This window comes from Sphaerodactylus townsendi, linkage group LG11 (assembly GCF_021028975.2).
Source record: "Sphaerodactylus townsendi isolate TG3544 linkage group LG11, MPM_Stown_v2.3, whole genome shotgun sequence".
NCBI classification, from domain to species: Eukaryota; Metazoa; Chordata; class Lepidosauria; order Squamata; family Sphaerodactylidae; genus Sphaerodactylus; species Sphaerodactylus townsendi.
The window spans coordinates 7,412,547-7,433,165 of record NC_059435.1 but is presented as its reverse complement, the minus strand read 5'-3'; the positions used below and the strand labels follow the sequence as shown (position 1 = coordinate 7,433,165).

At 47.8% G+C, this 20,619-nt stretch overlaps 1 protein-coding gene across 1 annotated transcript in view; it reads left to right on the top strand.

Moving 5' to 3' along the window:
- The first annotated feature begins 4,749 nt into the window (after positions 1 to 4,749).
- The window catches only part of LOC125440545 (palmitoyltransferase ZDHHC11-like), a 49,549-nt gene continuing 33,679 nt past the window's right edge, over positions 4,750 to 20,619 (top strand). The window contains exon 1 of the mRNA XM_048510418.1: positions 4,750 to 4,843. Coding sequence (XP_048366375.1) covers positions 4,787 to 4,843 — 57 coding nt within the window. The 5' untranslated portion in view covers positions 4,750 to 4,786. The remainder of the gene's footprint in view (positions 4,844 to 20,619) is intronic.

Sequence of the window (20,619 nt, the reverse complement as noted above, 5' to 3'; positions counted from 1 at the left end):
TCAGCCCCTTTCAGCATGGCCAATTGGCCATGCAGGAAGGGGCTGATGGGAATTGTAGTTCCTGAACATCTGGAGAGCCGCAGGTTCCCTACCCCTGGGCTAGCCGCTGCCGATCGGTGGTGAGGCTGAGTGGGGAGCATCCAGTTCTTCTCCCGGAGGTCCCACAAGACAGACTGCTCCTGCCCTCCGGCCTCAGGAGTGGAACGTTCCGGCTGTGAATGCACTGGCTGATAGCTTGCTTCAGCACAGTAGCTTGTATTTAAATGGGCCCGATCTCTTGTCCTCGAGGCTGGTGGCCAGCGGAGGTCAGGGGGCTCCTGGTGAGCAGGAGTCAAGTACTCAGAGGATGTGAGACTCTCCTCGTCTTCCAAAGGGGTGTAGTTCTTTCGCCAAGATCTGGGCAGGTCCGCTGGAATGAAGCCAAAGGGTTCCTCCGGCAAACAAGGGTCTGGGGCTGTTTGTTCATATTCCCAAGAGGGCAGCATTTTGTCAGGAGAGCCGCCCGACACTGTAGCACCAAAGGCTGAATCACCTGTTGGGGCAAAAATTGGGAAATCAGAATGTAGTTGTCAAAACGGACACCCAAATGGAGCAAGGGAGGGTCAGCTTTGAAGGTGGCTCCCCCAGGCCCTGTGCTGCCTGCCGCCTGTCTGAAGGTGACGCCACTTTTAAATGCTGGGAGATTCAACCAGTGGTGGGATCCCAAAATTTTAGTAACAGATTCCCTCGCCAGCCCCCCCTCAGCAAAGGGGGCAGAGGCGGACCTAGGCAAACCTGAGCCCTGGATGCCCCCCCCCCCATGGGCAGCCTCCCCGCTGACCCCCAAAAATATTTTTGCACCAGGTCATTTCTCAATCATCATCACATTATAGAAAATGCCCCAACTCACAAATCTGAACACAGCAATGGTGAAACACACAGGTTCTCTGATAGAGACTGGTGAGATAAAAGGCACGAAAGGCTGAAAATCCATGAATTGCAATACCTGGAAGGGATTATCCCAGTTCAGGGAGTTACATTATTAGTCGCAATTGCTATATGGAACCTTCACGTTCAAAGGCAGGATGCCTCTCGGGGAGGTGAGGGCGTGGAGACGGAAAAGCGGACCCCATTAGTAACCCCCTCTCGGCACACACAAATAATTAGTAACCCCCTCTCGGGAACTGGTGAGAACCTGCTGGATCCCACCTCTGGATTCAACCTTCTGTTCAATGAGAAAGTTAGAAATCTGCGGAGTACAGAAGTGTGAGAAAGTGCCAGCATCTGTCTGGAGTTTCTTATTCTGGAGCGCCACCGTGTGGCCATTTCCCCATCTTTCTCACAGCACTCACAGACCTGGATGGCGTCTCACCAAATCTCAGAAGCTATACAGCAGTGGTGGCAAACCTTTGGCACTCCAGATGTTATGGACTACAACTCCCATCAGCCCCTGAATTGGCCATGCTGGCAGGGGCTGATGGGAACTGTAGTCCATTTTATGCTCACAACAGCCCTGTGAAGTAGTCTAAGCTGAGAAGGTGCGATTAGCCCAAGGTCACCCAGCAAGAACTGAGGTCTCAGCCCAGCTGATGGGAATTGTAGTCCATGAACATCTGAAACGCCAGAGTTGAACACCCTGCCTTACATCATTCTCTTCTCCATTTTATGCTCACAACAGCCCTGTGAAGTAGTCTAGGCTGAGAAGGTGCGATTAGCCCAAGGTCACCCAGCAAGAACTGAGAGCCCAGCTGATGGGAATTGTAGTCCATTAACATCTGAAACACCAGAGTTGGACATCCTGCCTTACATCATTCTCTTCTCCATTTTATGCTCACAACAGCCCTGTGAAGTAGTCTAGGCTGAGAAGGTGCGATTTGCAAAGCTGTGATTTCTCCCCAAAGCAGGCATCGGTTTGCATTTGTCCCATCAAATGGTAGTTTATATATGATTAATAATTTGACTTATTAAATAAAAGCATATATTTTGTCGAAGGCTTTCACGGCCGGAATCACTTGGGTGCTGTGTGGTTTCCGGGCTGTATGGCCGTGTTCTAGCAGCGTATGATAGGAAGACTTTCCATTCTGCATTCATCAGCTGACGTTGCCCTCAGCGTATGATAGGAAGACTTTCCAATTGCAGAATGAAGCCGTCTTTGGATGTTGATGTTTGGGCCAGGTTGGAACTGGGAGCAGCTAGGCCCAAAATGGGTGTAAGGCTCGCAGTTTGCCCCCCCCCTCCCCGATCTGTGGGCTGACCTGGCCCACAGATAGGAAGACTTTCCAATTACAGAATGAAGCCGTCTTTGGATGTTGTTGTTGTTAGGGCCAAGTTGGAAAAATGGAAGGCCACAGGAAAAGTGGTAGACCCACGATGAGATGGATTGACTTTATAAAGCAGGGGTGGCCAACCTATGGTGCTCCAGTTGTTCATGGACTACGATTGCAGTCCATGAACATCTGGAGCATCGTAGTTTGGCCACCCCTACTACAAAGGAAGTCATGGCCGTCAGTTTGAAAGACCTGGGCAAGGCTGTTAACAATAGGGAAATTTGGAGGACAGCAATTCATAGGATCGCCATGAGTCCGAAACAACTTGATGGCACTTAACACACTCTATGTGTGGACAGGGGAGGAGTCTCTTCATATGAACATATTGAAGGAAGTATCTACCGGACCATCACTCGGAAATGTGGTTTCCATATGAGGATTTCAGGCACATCATAGCTTGAGAATTTTGGCATGGAAAATGTCCATAATTTGGCAAGGAAGATATCAGCCCACACTATGTAACTTATTACCTTATCAGAGTAATTATTTTCATAGTGCCAGAGATGCTAACTACCAGGTGGGACCTAAGGATCCCCTGGAATCGCAGCTCATCTCCAGATCAGAGATCGGTTTCCATGAAGAAAATGAACTCTTTGGCGTGGTACTTCACTGAGGTATTGTTACCGCGGGGTAACGGGTTTAAGAAAATTAAGCCCCAAAAGCTCAAGCCGACAATGAATAAAATCAAAGAAAAGTTTTATTCAGGCCAACATACGGGCAAGCGAGTATCAGAGGAGCCACACCAAAATGGATGCAGTTTCTTATTTTTATAGGTTACATCAGAACAGCATTTGAGAGAATACACCCCAAAATGCAACCATCATCAATCAATCACTGCAATGGGAGGGGATCGTCCCTTTCCCCAAAATGTTCAGGACAGGCAAGTGCCCTTATTGGAAGATGCCAGGATCCCACCCTTTGACGTCCTGTGAACTAAGGCCCAGCCTCACCTTATCAGTATTGTTAGCAGCAGTGGCGTAGGAGGTTCAGAGCTCGTGTATCTAATCTGGAGGAACCGGGTTTGATTCCCAGCTCTGCCGCCTGAGCTGTGGAGGCTTATCTGGGGAATGCAGATTAGCCTGTGCACTCCCACACTCGCCAGCTGGGTCACCTTGGGCTAGTCGCAGCTTCTCAGAGCTCTCTCAGCCCCACCTACCTCACAGGGTGTTTGTTGTGTGGGGGGAAGGGCAAGGAGATTGTAAGCCCCTTTGAGTCTCCTGCCGGAGAGAAAGGGGGGATATAAATCCAAACTCCTCCTCCTCCTCCTCCTCCTCCTCTCCTCCTCCTCCTCCTCTTCTTCTTCTTCTTCTTCTTCTTCTTCTTCTTCTTCTTCTTCTTCTTCTTCTTCTTCTTCTTCTTCTCTTCTGCCCTACTTTTCTAGACAAAGAGCCTAAACATTTAGCCATGTTCTTGCTTTGTATCAGAAAAAGGGCAGACTCAGGGTGCCAGCGGAGACAATAAGACCTCGAAAACAACTTAGTTCACAATCTCTTACATTCCCATGTAGAAGCAAGAACAAGGGGCATTCTTCAGGGTTGTTACAAATCTGGTTAGCAACAGGGAAAAGGGCAAAGAGCAACAAGGCCTGCATGTCTTCTTGTTCAGCAGCTTTATGGGTGCCAACACCCCATTATAAGAAAAGGGGATAATGGGGGGAAAAACAGTCCTGCTTAGGTTACCTATAGGGATTGGGGAAATCCTTTTAACCTGGCTCTGTGCCTACAGTATCTGTCTTCCTCAAGCTCCAAGAATTCCCAACCAGGAGCTAGAAACCCTTCCACCTCATCCTCTACTGATGGCTTTTTTTTTGGGGGGGGGGGGGTCTGGTAACCCCACAGAGCTTAGTTTGTGAAGTTCTTTGATTTAGTTTATAATTTAGGGAATACATTTCAAAGCCCTGCCTGAAGACCCAAAAACCTGGACCCCTTCCGCACACGCAAAATAATGCGTTTTCAAACCACTTTCACAACTGTTTGCAAGTGGATGTTGCCATTCCGCACAGCTTCAAAGAGCACTGAAAGCAGTTTGAAAGCGCATTATTCTGCATGTGCGGAACGAGCCCTAGTCAGAAAAAGCAGAATGCTCTTTCTAGTCCGGCCACGGCAACACAAAATGGCGTGCAGACGTTTCTTTTCTGGAGAAAGCTTAATCAGACTGGATATTAAAGTCATTCAAGGTTTCCGTCGGAAGGCTTCTTGTTTGTATTGTGTGCTTAACAGCAGCCAGGTTTTAAAAGATAAAATGGTATTTGGTTGCTCTTTTGGCTTTCTGCAAAGGCAACAGTGATGATGGCAGCGCCTGTTTAAAATATAGGAACCAGCGATAACCCATACCCTTGTCAGTTGGTTACCATAGCAACTTCTCTAGCTGTGTCTAGTATCAGCATTCCAACAAGGCAGGAGCCGAAGCTCAGATGGGTACCTTGAAATCCCAGGTCGTCCTGCCTCCAGGTTGTCAGATCTGAAGGTCTTTGGCAGGGAATGAAGACAGACTGGGCAGGAGACTGTGTGGTAGTTGTGAGGTGCAGGCACAATTCGGTAAGTGTGCTTTCTCGAGGGTTCTCGAAGGATGACCTTCCGACGGACTTGCTGAGGTTCATTTCCTAGCCAGTGTATATAGTACATTGTAGTGATATCAGCTGTAGTCCGTGTTTCTTCCTAGGTAGCAAAATTATACAGAAGAAGAAGAGTTTAGATTTGATTCCCACTGTTACAACGGAGTAACGAATTTAAAATAAATAAGCTCAAAGAAGCTCAAGCCGATACAGGATAAAATCAGAGAGATCTTTATTCGGCCAACTGCGGGCAAGACAATATCAGGGGAGCCACACCTAAAATGGCGGTGCGTTCTCACTTTTATAGTATTAATGACAAGCTATATCAAAATGGCAGCAAAGAATACACCCCAAAATGCCCACATCATCAATCAATCACACAAAAGGTGGAGATTTTCCCTGTTCCCACAGCCCTTTGGGGTTGTCCAAGATCCGCACTGGAAGATGTCAGTATTTCACTCTTTGATGTTATGTGAATCAAAAACCCTTGTTCCTCTTATGTATGTTTCAAGTTGCTCTATTCCTTAGACAAAAAGCCTGAGCTTTCTCATATAGGCCTTCTTATTGTTCTCAGGGAAAGAGCAACTTTTGAGGTATCTCTTGGGTACAACAGGATCTTAAAAACAGTTTAGCTTGCACATTTTGTATAATTGTGGACATTTTTGGAGTTATTAGGCTAAGCTAGCAATAGAAAAGAATAGGTTTAAGGCCTGCATGATTTCTTTGGTCAGCAGCTTTATGGTTGCCATCTTTCCATTATAGGAAAAATAATGGAAGGAAGGAAGACATAATCTTTCTGGTTGAATCTAAAACCCTCTTTCTCTGACTTTCTACCACTTGCTCTGACTTTCTACTTTTTTCCCCCTGTATAGTATATTTTAGTGATATCAGCTGTAGTCCGTGTTTCTTCCTAGGTAGCAAAATTATACAGAAGAAGAAGAGTTTAGATTTGATCCCCACCGTTCTCTCTTGTAAGGAGACTCAAGGTGGCCTACACGCTCTTTTCCCTTCCTCTCCCTGCAGCAGACACCTTGGCCCCTTCTGCACACGCAAAATAATGCGTTTTCAAACCACTTTCACAACTGTTTGCAAGTGGATTTTGCTATTCCGCACAGCTTTCAAAGAGCATTGGAAGCAGTTTGAAAGTGCATTATTCTGCATGTGCGGAATGAGCCCTTGTGAGGTAGGTGTGGCTGAGAGGGTTCGGAGAGAACTGTGACTAGCCAATGTTACCCAGCAAGCATCATGTGGAGCAGCAGGGAAACATCTAGTTCACCAGATAAGGGTCCATTGCACATGTGAAGCAGTGGGGAATCAGACCTGGTTGTCCACCTGCTCTTAACCACTACACCACACTGGCTCTCCTATGTAAAGAAGAAGAAGAAAAAGAGTTTGGATTTATATCCCCCCTTTCTCTTCTGCAGGAGACTCAAAGGGGCTTACAATCTCCTTGCCCTTCCCCCCTCACAACAAACACCCTGTGAGGTGTGTGGGGCTGAGAGAGCTCCGAGAAGCTGTGACTAGCCCAAGGTCACCCAGCTGGCGTGTGTGGGAGTGCCCAGGCTAATCTGAATTCCCCAGATCAGCCTCCACAGCTCAAGTGGCAGAGCTGGGAATCAAACCCGGTTCCTCCAGATTAGATACACGAGCTCTTAACCTCCTACGCCACTGCTGCTCCTTAGGGTTACTAAGTAGATAGAAGCTTGTCTGGCGGACACATGAGAGAGGGCCTCGTTGGTGGCAGCCCCTAGATTCCGCAGAAACCTCCCCAGCAAAGTGCGCCCAGCTCCCTCACTTTCGATGTTCAGGAGGCAGTTGAAGACAATTTAATTTAGGACTGCATTTGACTGATTTCATTTTTATTTACTGGAAGTCATAGTTGGAGAGTTTAAGTTGTGGAATTCCCAATTGTTTCAGGATACCTGAGTTGGGTAGAAACACCTGCAGCTGCAGGGGCTGATGGGAATTGTAGTCCATGAACATTTGAAGCGCCAGAGTTGGATGCCCCTGACCTAAGCAATCTCTAAATATTTAGCTGTGGTGGTTGACTGTAAGAGGGCGGATCTCAGACCTTTAAGTCAAAAGACCGGTAAGGGGTGGCCTCTTACTATAACAATTGTTCTCCGAATAACCAAGTTCAGTTACCTCGGAGAAAATGCCTGCTTTGGACACGGGACTCTACGGCATCCCAGCCTTGCTGAAGTCCCTTAGCTCTCTAAACCGCAGCCTCCCTAGGTTCCACCGCCAAAATCTCCAGGTATTTACCAACCAGTGATGGGATCCAAAAATTTTAGTAACAGGTTCCACGGTGGTGGGACTCAAACTGTGGTGTAGCGCCAGTGGGGCTGGGTGGGGCACAACGGGGACGTGGCCGGGCATTCCAGGGGCGGGGCAGTGGCAAGGACGCTGCCGCTGCGCCGGTCCTTGGGCGGGAAACGAATGCACGCAGGCGCAGGGTGCCACGCACGCCGGTGCACCTCCTGCTAGACTGCTTCAAGTTCTGCGCGCTACTGCTGAGAGGAGGGGCGTAACTGAGGCAAAAATCACGTGGCAAAATCACCCATTAGCAACCCCCTCTCGGCACACACAAATAATTAGTCACCTACTCTCAGGAACCTGTGAGAACCTGCTGGATCCCACCTCTGTTACCAACCCAGAGGTGGCAAGACAAATAAGCATTACTGCTTGCTAGGTCACATAGCAGGGGGTAGTAGAAATACCATTTCAGTTTTGGTGATCCCACTGCTCATCTTGTTCGCAAACGGTTGCCTCTTAATCTGCTTGCCTGCGTACATGGTGAGGACATCATCAGAAGTAGCTATTTTCTGCATTCACCCGTTTTGATATTTACCTCTGGGTAGCTTGGAGTTTTGTTCTCCCTCTACTGTTCTTAATGTTGTATAGACTCAAAAGCAAGACAACCTCCCCTTTTCAAAATCCTTAAGAACATAAGAACATAAGAACAAGCCAGCTGGATCAGACCAGAGTCCATCTAGTCCAGCTCTCTGCTACTCGCAGTGGCCCACCAGGTGCCTTTGGGAGCTCACATGCAGGATGTGAAAGCAATGGCCTTCTGCGGCTGTTGCTCCCGAGCACCTGGACTGTTAAGGCATTTGCAATCTCAGATCAAGGAGGATCAAGATTGGTAGCCATAGATCGACTTCTCCTCATCAATCTCTCCAAGCCCCTTTTCAAGCTATCCAGGTTAGTGGCCACCACCACCTCCTGTGGCAGCATATTCCAAACACCAATCACACGTTGCGTGAAGAAGTGTTTCCTTTGATTAGTCCTAATTCTTCCCCCCAGCATTTTCAATGAATGCCCCCTGGTTCGAGTATTGTGAGAAAGAGAGAACAATTTCTCTGTGTCAACATTTTCTATCCCATGCATAATTTTATAGACTTCAATCATATCCCCCCTCAGACGTCTCCTCTCCAAACTAAAGAGTCCCAAACGCTGCAGCCTCTCCTCATAGGGAAGGTGCTCCAACCCTTCAATCATCCTCGTTGCCCTTCTCTGCACTTTTTCTATCTCTTCGATATCCTTTTTGAGATGTGGCGACCAGAACTGAACACAGTACTCCAAGTGCGGTCGCACCACTGCTTTTATATAAGGGCATGACAATCCTTGCAGTTTTATTCTCAATTCCTTTCCTAATGATCCCCAGCATAGAGTTTGCCTTTTTCACAGCTGCCAGGCATTGAGTTGACATTCCCATGGAACTACCAACTAAGACGCCCAAATCCCTTTCCTGGTCTGTGACTGGTAGCACTGACCCCTGGCAAAGGAATTTTTGATTGGGCAATGCGCATGCGAATTTAAGATGGCGCACCTGGGGTGAGGGGGAACTACGCTTGCACCTGAGCAACACAAGCATGCCATGAGTGGCTTGTGGGGTCCTAACCTCCAAGCTGCCTCAAGCAGGTGATGGGAGGGGCTTGCCCTTGAACCCCTTCCTCTATAGGACCCAGGGGAAGCCTGGCTTGCAGGGAAGCAGGGCGGAAACAGTTTCCATGGCTTCCCAGCGTGGCAGTACAGAAAGAAACCAAACAGTCCTTTCTAAAAGTTGGGGCAGGCCATGTTGAGAGGGTGAGCCCCGTGGGATAGTTTGGGGTCTTTTTGTTAGCACTGGGCTTTGTTTTTAAAAGGGAGGGCCTCGTCTTTTAAGATTGAAGGTGTTTCCCCCCCTCCTTAAACATACCCTGGGGAGGAATAGGTCTGGGTCTTTTAAGCCCTGGCTTTTCTCCACCCACACCTGTCTCTCGCTGGCAAGAGGACCTTGTGGCTGAAATACTATTGCAGAGTACAAAGGTGAGTAAAGGCAGAAGGAGATCCTCAAACCCCTGAATCTCCACTTCGTTCAGACGAAGCAACTCTTCAAGGAAGCAGTTGGGAAGCTGTGGGCATGCTCTCTTTGGAGCAAACGTTGGGTTGCCAACTCTGGCTTGAGAAGAAGAGAAGAGAATTTGGATTTATATCCCCCCTTTCTTTCCTGTAAGGAGACTCAAAGGGGCTTACAATCTCCTTGCCCTTGCTCCCTCACAACAAACACCCTGTGAGGTGGGTGGGGCTGAGAGAGCTCCGAGAAGCTGTGACTAGCCCAAGGTCACCCAGCTGGCGTGTGGGGGAGTGCACAGGCCAACCTGAATTCCCCAGATAAGCCTCCACAGCTCAGACGGCAGAGCGGGGAATCGAACCCAGTTCCTCCAGATCAGAGTGCACCTGCTCTTAGCCACTACGCCACTGCTGCTCCCCAGAAGTTCCTGGAGGTTCGGGGGTGGAGCCTGGGGACGTGGTGAGGGTGCCAGCCAAGATCCCAGACTGCAGAGATCGGCCCCCCAGGGGGAAATGGCTGCTTTGGGGGGTGGAGCAGGAACCCCGTGGCGCAGAGGAGTCAGCTGCACTGCTGCAGCCCAAGCTCTGGCCACGACCTGAGTTCAGTCCCGACAGGTGAGCCGCCTCATGGCTGACACAGCTGTCTGTCCTTCTAAGGTTGGTAGACTGAGTGGCCAGCTTGCTGGGGGTAAAGCGTTGATGGCTGGAAAAGGCAATGGTGAACCGCCCCGTAATAATCTGCCTAGTAAACATCAGGATTTGACGTCACTTCATGGGTCAGTATTAACCCGGTGTTTGCTCAGGAGCTTCCTTTACCTTTTACCTTGGAGGGTGGACCCTATAGTATTGTAGCAGCAGGGACGCAGTGGTTAAGAGCAGGTGCATTCTAATCTGGAGGAACCGGGCTTGATTCCCTGCTCTGCCGCTTGAGCTGTGGAGGCTTATCTGGGGGATTCAGATTAGTCTGTGCACTCCCACACACGCCAGCTGGGTGACCTTGGGCTAGTCACAGCTTCTCGGAGCTCTCTCAGCCCCACCCACCTCACAGGGCTCCTCCCACCTCACAGGCTCCTCACAGGGTGTTTGCTGTGAGGGGGGAAGAGCAAGGAGATTGTCAGCCCCTTTGAGTCTCCTACAGGAGAGAAAGGGGGGATATAAATCCAAACTCCTCCTCCTCCTCCTCCTCTTCTTCTTCTTCTTCTTCTTCTTCTATCTCAGGGGTCTGCAACCTGCGGCTCTCCAGCTGTTCATGGACTACAATTCCCATCAGCACATCCTGGCAGGGGCTGATGGGAATTGTAGTCCACGAACAGCTGGAGAGCCGCAGGTTGCAGGCCCCTGTTCTATCTCAATGAGGTTCTCCCCAGGCTCCGCCCCCAAATCTCCAGGAGTTTTCCCACCTGGATCTGGCAACGTTCCCCCCCCCCCATCTTTTGCCAGTGGCTGGGGACACCCATCAATCCTAGGACAGAATTAGGAAGGGAAGAGAAGAGACCTCAGCCATTGAGCCCACCCTCCAAAGCAGCCATTTCTTCCAGGGGAACTCATCTCTGTTGTCTGAAGACATCTCCCAACCCACCGGGAGGTTGGCAAGATCAAAGCAGTGGATAGGGGACCTATAATAGGTGGAGAATGGTATGGTATTGTTACCCACTGCCATGGGCAACTTTAATAGCGATTTCAGTGATTTCAGCTTGGCCGCAAATAAAATTGAAGCCACAAGATTCAAATTGAAAAATAAAATAAAGTTTGGATGTGGTCGAACGGAGTTATTTATTTATTTATTTATTTATTTATTTATTTATTTATTTATTTATTTATTTATTTATTATATTTATATACCGCCCTCCCAAAGGCTCAGGCCGGTGTCCATCAATAATAAAACAGTTTAAAACATCATCATAATATATAAATTTACATAAAAGAGTACATAAAATACCAAGACTCCAGATGGCTTCAACCCCTCCCTCCCCTCTTTATATACCCACGGGAGGCCAGATGTTCTTATGGCGGAGTTGACATCATCCCGGCTGGCCAAACGCCTGGCGGAACAGGTCCGTTTTGCAGGCCCTGCGGAAACTTTGTAAGTCCTGCAGGGCCCTGATCTCACCCGGGAGCCTGTTCCACCAGGTAGGGGCCAGAGCGGTAAAGGCCCTGGCCCCTGTAGAGGCCAGCCGGATCGCCTTGGGGCCAGGGATCACCAGTAGGTCCACGTCCAACGAGCGGAGGGGCCTAGAAGGGCGGTATAGGGAGAGACGGTCCCTCAGATAAGCAGGGCCGAGGTCGTTTGTTCAAGTAAGAAGTGACTTCAGCAGCTCGGTCAGCACCAGGCCCTTAAGGCGCATGGCCAAGCCTGGCAAAAGGCACCCTGAACATAGAAAAGGACAGACTTCTGATAGTAAAATTTAGAGGTTACATCATAGATTGAATTATCCAATGACAATACAGGGCCATCAGGGGCCATCAGGAGCAGCAGTGGCGTAGGAGGTTAAGAGCTCGTGTATCTAATCTGGAGGAACCGGGTTTGATTCCCAGCTCTGTCGCCTGAGCTGTGGAGGCTTATCTGGGGAATTCAGATTAGCCTGTGCACTCCCACACACGCCAGCTGGGTGACCTTGGGCTAGTCACAGCTTCTTGGAGCTCTCTCAGCCCCACCTACCTCACAGGGTGTTTGTTGTGAGGGGGGGAAGGGCAAGGAGATTGTAAGCCCCTTTGAGTCTCCTGCAGGAGAGAAAGGGGGGATATAAATCCAAACTCCTCCTCCTCCTCCTCCTCCTCCTCCTCCTCCTCCTCCTCTTCTTCTTCTTCTTCTTCTTCTTCTTCTTCTTCTTCTTCTTCTTCTTCCTCCTCCTCCTTCGAGACGTCCAGGTCTTGTCTTTGGTGAGGAAATACCTCTGGAGAGTTGTCTTTGTGATAATGCAGATGTTTGCCTGCTGACTCTTGTCCCCGGGTGTGACAAGTACTCAGTGGCTACAGAAAATGAATTTCCATAATTTGCTCCGATCCATTTATGTGGTCTGCATCCTGTTTCTCTGGGTCCACCTTTAGCATAATCTGGTTTTTTGTTGTTGTTTGTTTCAGCAAGCTTGTGACTTAGACAATGGCTTCAGGGAGTAATACATTTTACAGCAGGAAGGAAAGCCTTTTACAGAAAACCAGAATAAACCACAATTCTGCTAACATTATATATCTATCAAAATTATGTTAAAACAAAATAATTATGATCTGTCCCTCTGGTTACAGTATGGTGTGGTATATTTAATTTGCATGCCGCCCTCCCTTGAAAGGCTCAGGGTGGTGCACAACAACATAATAACAACATAAACAAACATAACATCGTAGAACAACCATCAATAAACGCATCAATAACATAGGATCAATAAACATAACATCATAAATGGCTGGTTTGACTTTAGAAAAGACGTCTTCACCTGGGGGCAATTGCAGTGGTCATGCCCAGGCTGATTGGTAAACCACTTGGTGAGCTGGTTTTCTTGCCTAGCGGAGAGGAAAATTTTTGCCAACCCCATACCCTTGTATTCTTTATTTTGTCTGTCTGTCTGTCTGTCTGTCTGTCTGTCTGTCTGTCTGTCTGTCTGTCTGTCTGTCTGTCTGTCTGTTTGTTTGTTTGTTTATATCTTCGAGTTTTATACTGCCCGATCCCCGAAGGGCTCCGGGCGGTAAACAACATAGTTCAAAACATTAAACAGGAGCAGATCATAAATACAATACATAGGCCCCATCCTGTTAATTATCAATAAAACATCTTAAAATTCATGTAAACAGCCGGATAACAACAGCACAACAAACAGGAGGCGCCCAAACCCCACTAAAACCCACCCTGTGTGGCATGCAGGCCCCTCAATATGAGGGGCTCTGATGTACCAGTGCCAGGGCAAAGAGCAGTGAGGGGGCACCACATCAGCGGCTGGGCACTCCAAAGGCCCGGTGGAACAACACGGTCTTACAGGCCCTGCGGAACTCACTTCTTGATCATATGCTGAAGGGCACTGAAAGAATCGAGCCTCTTGACCCAAGCAGTCGGTGCCCATTTGGGTGTGGTGTGTTTTGCAAGCAGAGAGAGAACAATAGAACTTGATCAAATGGCAACGTTTTCGATGTTTATACTGCCAGGGCACCTTTTGAGTTTCGTGTGTCTTCCTCGGGCTTTTTGGCTCCACCCCCTCCTTCCCCGCTCTGCTTCTGCCTTTGCCGATACTCAGGAGGGCTTTTTTTAAAAAAAAAACTTTTCTGTGCATGGACCATATTAGATCTGTCAAAATAAGTGTTCCCCATATTAGATCCAGAATTATTTTGATAGCTGTGATACGGTCCCTGTGCTTAAAGTTAAAAAACAGCCCTCCCAATCATCGGCAAAAGCAGAAACAGCGCAGGAGGCCAAAAAGCTTGAGGAAGGAGAAACACCGGGCCGACTGTTTCATGTTCAGAAAAGGTCGCTCTTTGCCAGCTCTCACAAACCTTCGGGATTATTGGAATGTGAGGATGGGGTAAAGTGTCTGTAAGAGAATCTCTGTCCCGAAGAGAATCCACCTTCACCGCAGCACAAAGCACCTGTGTATATTCAGCCAGGGAGAGGTTTTTCTCTCTGCAGCAGTGGCGTAGGAGGTTAAGAACTCGTGTATCTAATCTGGAGGAACCAGGTTTGATTCCCAGCTCTGCCACCTGAGCTGTGGAGGCTTATCTGGGGAATTCAGATTAGCCTGGTGGCCACTCCCACACACGCCAGCTGGGTGACCTTGGGCTAGTCACAGCTTCTCGGAGCTCTCTCAGCCCCACCTACCTCACAGGGTGTTTGTCGTGAGAGGGGAGAAGGGCAAGGAGATTGTCAGCCCCTTTGAGTTTCTTGCAGGAGAGAAAGGGGGGATATAAATCCAAACTCCTCCTCCTCCTCCTCCTCTTCTTCTTCTTCTTCTTCTTCTTCTTCTTCTTCTTCTTCTTCTTCACAGATAGTGCTGAACAGAATGTTTACTACGCTGCAGTGAAATCTCAATGGGTGACAATTATGAACCCCTCAACTGGATTTTAATTGCAATATGTTGGAATGTTTTAGGTGTGGTTTCTTCTTAACAGATTGGGTTTTTCCCCCCAGCAATCTGCTCTAGAGTGTCTTGCTTACCAGGGCTAAGAGAAGGAAGGAAGTGATTTGGGCTTAAACTGACTTCACATGAAGCATGAGTAAAGCGGATACCGCGGACTCGTTTGTCAACAATGCCGTTTCTTCTTTTTCCTTTAGTTGCTGCATATTGAGTCCACCCCTTCTTGCTCTTTAAAAAAACAAATGTAAAATGCCCTTCTACTGTCTGCCCAGGACAACCCTACACAAAATAATAGATGTATGCAAATCTGACTTAAGTGGTCCGAATATTCAGCGGGGGGAACATTTCACTCTTCCAGCACAGATTACAGTTCTAAAAGCCCCTGTTTTGGAAGACTCGGATTCAAATTCCTAATCTGCCAATTCCTAATCTTCTCACTGGATGACTTTGGGCCTGCCACACATTTGGCCTAACCTCCCTCACAGGGTTGTTGCGAGGATACAGTAGAAGAGAGGATGTAACCTGCTATGGGATCTCATTGAGGAGGAAGGCAGGGTATAAATGAAGTAAATAAATATATTAAAATGCTCCGCAAAAGAGCTTCGAAGGGAGAATTCAATTCAAAGTCGCTGAATGAGCACTCATCATGAAGTTCAATACTATCCCTCTACCTGGATCTTAACAAAAATCTAGGATTTCTTACTCCTTATAGGTCAGTGGTGGCGAACCTATGGCACGGGTGCCAGAGGTGGCACTCAGAACCCTCTTTGTGGGCATGCACAATCAGAATGCCCCCCCACCCCCACATCTAGGCTGGCCTGGGCCGCTGGGCTCGATTATTAGCATTAAAACTAAGACCTAGTTTTGGGGAAACAGTGTAGGTAACCCTGTTAAGTGCTGTTAAACTCCACTGATTTTCATGCGAAGAACTCAAGTGTGATTCTTTACCTGGGAGTAAGCTAGGTGGCTGGCAATGGGGCTTGCTTCTGAGTAAACCCTCCTAGGGTCGTGGATTCACCCTGCTGGAAGAGTTGCACAGTTGCTTCAAAAGCAAAGCCACCGACCACCACTCAAGCTTTTACTCCGGAGTTACGCATTAACCTCGAGCCAACGGTAAAACCCTCAGTATCCTGGTTGGGGCTGCCATGTTGGCACTTTGCGATAAATAAGTGGGTTTTGGGTTGCAATTTGGGCACTCGGTCTTGAAAAGGTCCGCCATCACTGCTATAGGTGTTATACCCTGACCTGGAAGATCCAGGCTAGTCATGTCTTGTTAGATTGGACTTGCTAAACAGAGCTGACCATGGTAAGTATTTGGATGGGAGACCCCCCAAGCAGGTTCAAGGTTGCGCCTCTGATGCAGGCAATGAAAAACCACTTCTGTTAGTCCCTTGTCTTGAAAAACCCACGAGAACTTGGCTGCAACTTGACAGCAAACAAAAAAGGGCTAATATCTTAGCACACCACATCTCTTACAGATATTAATTCAGCTGTATCTCTGTGTAGGAGCAGCAGTGGTGTAGGAGGTTAAGAGCTCGTGTATCTAATCTGGAGGAAATGGGTTTGATTCCCAGCTCTGCCGCCTGAGCTGTGGAGGCTTATCTGGGGAATGCAGATTAGCTGTGCGCTCCCAAACACGCCAGCTGGGTGACCTTGGGCTAGTCACAGTTCTTCTGAGCTCTCTCAGCCCCACCTACCTCACAGGGTGTTTGTTGTGAGGGGGGAAGGGAAAGGAGATTGTAAGCCCCTTTGAGTCTCCTGCAGGAGAGAAAAGGGGGATATAAATCCAAACCTCCTCCCTCCTCCTCCTCCTCCTCCTCCTCCTCCTCCTCCTCCTCCTTCTTCTTCTTCTTCTTCTTCTTCTTCTTCTTCTATTTTTGGACCTGGATGTGATTGTCATGTTTCCCTCACACTTTGCTAGATTAGACCATGATGTTCTGCTAGGGAGAAGTCCTTGGTCTGAGTGGGATTGGTTGCTGTATTGATGGGATCTTGTTTTGAATGGGCCTCTCTTAATTACATCTCTCCTTGTGTGTCCCCATCCCCCCCCATTGTTTTGATCTTTTTGTAGCAATGAATCTACCTCATGGAGGTGTACCGAGCACCAACTCATCAAAATTATGCCAGGTTGAATCTTGAGAGTGCGACTGGACACCTTTATTTTGTGTATATTCCAAGGGGCAGTTAGAGCAACGGTTCTGAGTGAGGGCATCCAAAAAGGAAGTGGTGGGTAGTGGTGGGATCAGCCCGGTGAACTGCTAATCCTGGATCCGCTATCTGAGTCTGGAATAAAGCTAGAAGTTGTGTATTTCCTCGGTTGTATGGTTTACATATTTTCTGACGATTTGTGGCTGGCATCTTCAGAGGATCAGATCCTTCTGAAGATGCCAGCCACAGATGCAGGTGAAACGTCAGGAGAGAATGCTGCTAGAACACGGCCATACAGCCCGGAAACCACACAGCACCCCAGTGATTCTGGCCGTGAAAGCCTTCGACAATACATTAAAGCAGAGTGGTGTTGGCCTATTTTTATTTTCTGTATATTTAGTGACTTTATTTACATCCCACCCTTCTCTCACAATGGGGCCTGAAAAAAAGCTTACATCGTTCACCCCATTTTATCGCACAACAACCTTGCAAGGTAGGTATTGCAGAGAGCGTGTGACTGGGCCAAGGTACGGCAAGGTATCAGTACGCCTGATAGTTAAATAACTAGGGTCAGCACCTCGGAAAGGACCCTGTGTCTAAAACCATTTAAAATGGACTCCTGTGTGTTCTGTCTTCACAAAGTTCCCTTGCGTCTCTGCTTTGTGAACAGTCACCAGGGCCGCTTCCTCCTTGCGGTTTCCTTCTCTTTTTCCTTCTACACTCTGAGTAAGGCAGATGCAATATCTATCTTTGCTGGTTACGTTTGGGAAACCTCTTCAGCTGAGGACTGGTGGCGAAGACCTCCCATTTGATCGCGCCCCCTGTCAAATCCTGTCGTTTTCTCATCTCTTGGTTCGCTTTCTGTTGATGAGGGAGTCCTTCTTTTGGATCCAATGGATTCTCCTCTACACTGTCACGGCCACATTCACTGCCTGCCAAGATCTAGGCCTCACACACGTTATCAAGGTGTGTGGTTACCTTATGACCAGCCCCTGGGGTTCTGCTATCGTTATTTCCAGTCCTGCTCTGCGTTTGGATATTGGGTGAGTACAGTAGTTTGTTTTGATTGTAGCTTGTATTGGATGCAGAAACCATAGCATTGTATGACTTCCTCGTGAACCTAACCAGCTGTCACACTCTTTCCATCAGATGCACAAACTCACTTTGCAAGGATGTGAAATCATGTGAGCGGAAACCATCCGAGATTCTAGGCTGTTAAGGGGTGATGTTTCTGGAGCAGCAGTGGCGTAGGAGGTTAAGAGCTCGTGTATCTAATCTGGAGGAACCGGGTTTGATTCTCCGCTCTGCCACCTGAGCTGTGGAGGCTTATCTGGGGAATTCAGATTAGCCTGTACACTCCCATACACGCCAGCTGGGTGACCTTAGGCTAGTCACAGCTTCTCAGAGCTCTCTCAGCCCCACCTACCTCACAGGGTGTTTGTTGTGAGGGGGGAAGGGCAAGGAGATTGTAAACCCCTTTGAGTCTCCTGCAGGAGAGAAAGGGGGGATATAAATCCAAACTCTTCACTCTTCTTATTTCCTTGTTCATTTTCCTTGATTCTGCCCCTGTGGCTCCTTCTGAGCCCTGTGAGGATAGAAATTGAAAAATAAAAATAAAACATATTGCCATCTCCCCTCCCCTCACACTCACACAATCTTTCCCCCACTTTTTAAAATTGGCAGTAGAATATTTTACCAGGGTCTGTGAATTCCCAGCTTTAATTTTTATATTTTAATAGGAGTAAGTCTCTACCCTTTTCATTGTGCAGTTATAAGGGGAAAGGCACAAGAGGTATCCTTTGGTAAATAAAAATTTGTAATTCAAAAATTCTGATATGCACACTATTATTATGGTATATGGATATAGCAATATTCAATTACTGTTTAAAAACTGAAAAAACTCCATTGGCTTGAGGTCATGAAATGGCTACCACTGAGGGACTAGAGCAGGGATGCTGTGGGGAAATTTCCCCACGCTTCCGTCCTAACGGAAACTGTTTAGAGTTCGCGGGAGCCCAGATAGCCATGCATTCATAAATTTATCAGCCCCCCTGCCACGCATAATGCGGCTGGCAGGGGCTGATGGAATTTGTAGTCCATGAACATCTGGAGACCCGCAGGTTGCAGACCCCTGGCCTAGATCTTGCTGAAATACTAATGCACATGTTTATCTGTCCCTGTGACGGGCGTACTCTGTGCCTGGACAGCAATTCATTTGATCTTGTGCCAAGTTTTAGTGTGGCAAAGAAAGAAAAGACTAGCACCTCAAACAGACTAACTCCTGAATTGTTGGCTAGCCCTTTCTTCAGTAAGGTCCCACGCTCTCCTGATCGTGTTAAATTCATTCATTCATTCATTCATTCATTCATTCATTCATTCATTCATTCATTCATCCATTCATTCATTCATTTATTTATTTTTGAGGAGGTTTTTATACCGCCCTACCCCCAAAGGGCTCTGGGCGGTGGACAACATAATTATACAACATACAATTAAAAACCCATTTAAAAAATAAACACATGTCAGCATATAAAACAGAGCCAAAGCAATAAATCCTTATTAAAACCCTCCCAAAGAGGGGGGGAAGGGTCCCATAGATGGTAAAGGGACCCCAAACACAGGAGACTAAAGTAGCACATCAGCCGCCAGGAGATTCAGGCAAGCCCGGGTGGAATCAACTCCGCCTTTACAGGCCCTGGTGGAACTCACCAAGATCCCCGCTAAGAGGGGTCTGGACAGCTGAGGAAGAGGTTCCACCAGGCAGGCCAGGACTCAGAAAAGCCCTGGGCCCTTGTGCAGAGGCCAGCCGCATCATTGAGGGGCCGGGAACCAGCAGCAAATTGGCCTCTGCTGAACGCAGAGGCCTAGTAGGGACATATGGGGTAATGCTGCCTAATGCTACGGAACTTGAAAACAACGGCCCAGGTGAGTACACTTTGGTGTGCCAGCAACATTGCTGTGTGTACTATCCCATCTACAGGTAAGTGCTTAAACATGACCAAGCACTGCGAAGCTCTGACCTGGATAGTCCCAGGCTTGCTTGATCTTGTCAGATCGTAGAAACTAAGTAGGGTCAGCCCTGGCTAGTATTTGGATGGGAGACCTTCAAGCAGCACCAGGGTTATGATGAACATCTCTTGCCTTGAAAACGCTATAGCAGTGGTGGCGTAATTTGGCACTCCAGGATTCGGCATTCAGCCCCTGCCAGCATGGCCAATTGGCCGTGCTGGCAGGGGCTGATGGGAATTGTAGTCCATAGCATCTGGAGTACCAAAGGTTCACCACCACGGCTCTACAGGGTCACAATAAGTCAGCTGTGACTTGACGCCCCCCCCCCCAAATAACTGTAGAACATTTCCGTACAAAGGTACTATTGACTTCAATGAATTGTTGGTCCCGTTTACTATTTTATTTTGAGCGTACTCTCTATTAAAATAGATCTATTTTCTTTTAAATACTCATTGCAAGCTTGGTGACACTCACTAATAATAGTGAATTACCTTATTTATTATTTTGAATATTTCTTTTCTCAACCAATGATATAATAGATCCACCAAACAGTAAAAAGCAGACTACATCTTTAAAATACCAGCCAAGAATCCTAAACTCCGAATAGGTGCCCAGTAACCTGCGTTTCCAGATACTGCGGACTACACCCCATCAGCCAATTGGGCCATGCTGGCAGGCTGATGGGATTTGTAGTCCATAACATTCGGAGAATCAAGTTGCAGACCCCTGCCTTAAAACTATCAGAATTCAAACACATTAAAATTATAGTTTAGAAAATTATAAATAGGCAAATTAAAAGTTATAAGCATCGAAATCCCGTCAAAGCAGCAAAACTATTCAATGAAAATAGGTGGCGGTGGTTTCATTAAAATTATTGCTCGAAGTCATCTGATCTGAAAGGTACCAGCTAGATATGGGGGTGGGGGGTGGGAGAGATTTTACAGTTAGTTTTCAGCAGTGGAATCAGTTGCCGGGGTGGGGGGTGAGCACCCCCTCCCTGAAAAGTCTTCAAGCAGCGGCTGGACCAACACTTGTCAGGGATGCTTTGAGCTGATCCTGCATTGAGCAAGGTTTGAAGGGCCTGTTTGGCTCCTTCCAATTGTATTATTCCATGATCACGGGAGCAGCCAAGCCACAAAACCAACTCCATCCGCCTATATAGGAAAGTTTAAAAACAAAACAAAGCATGCTTAGGGGACTCCAGCAAAGT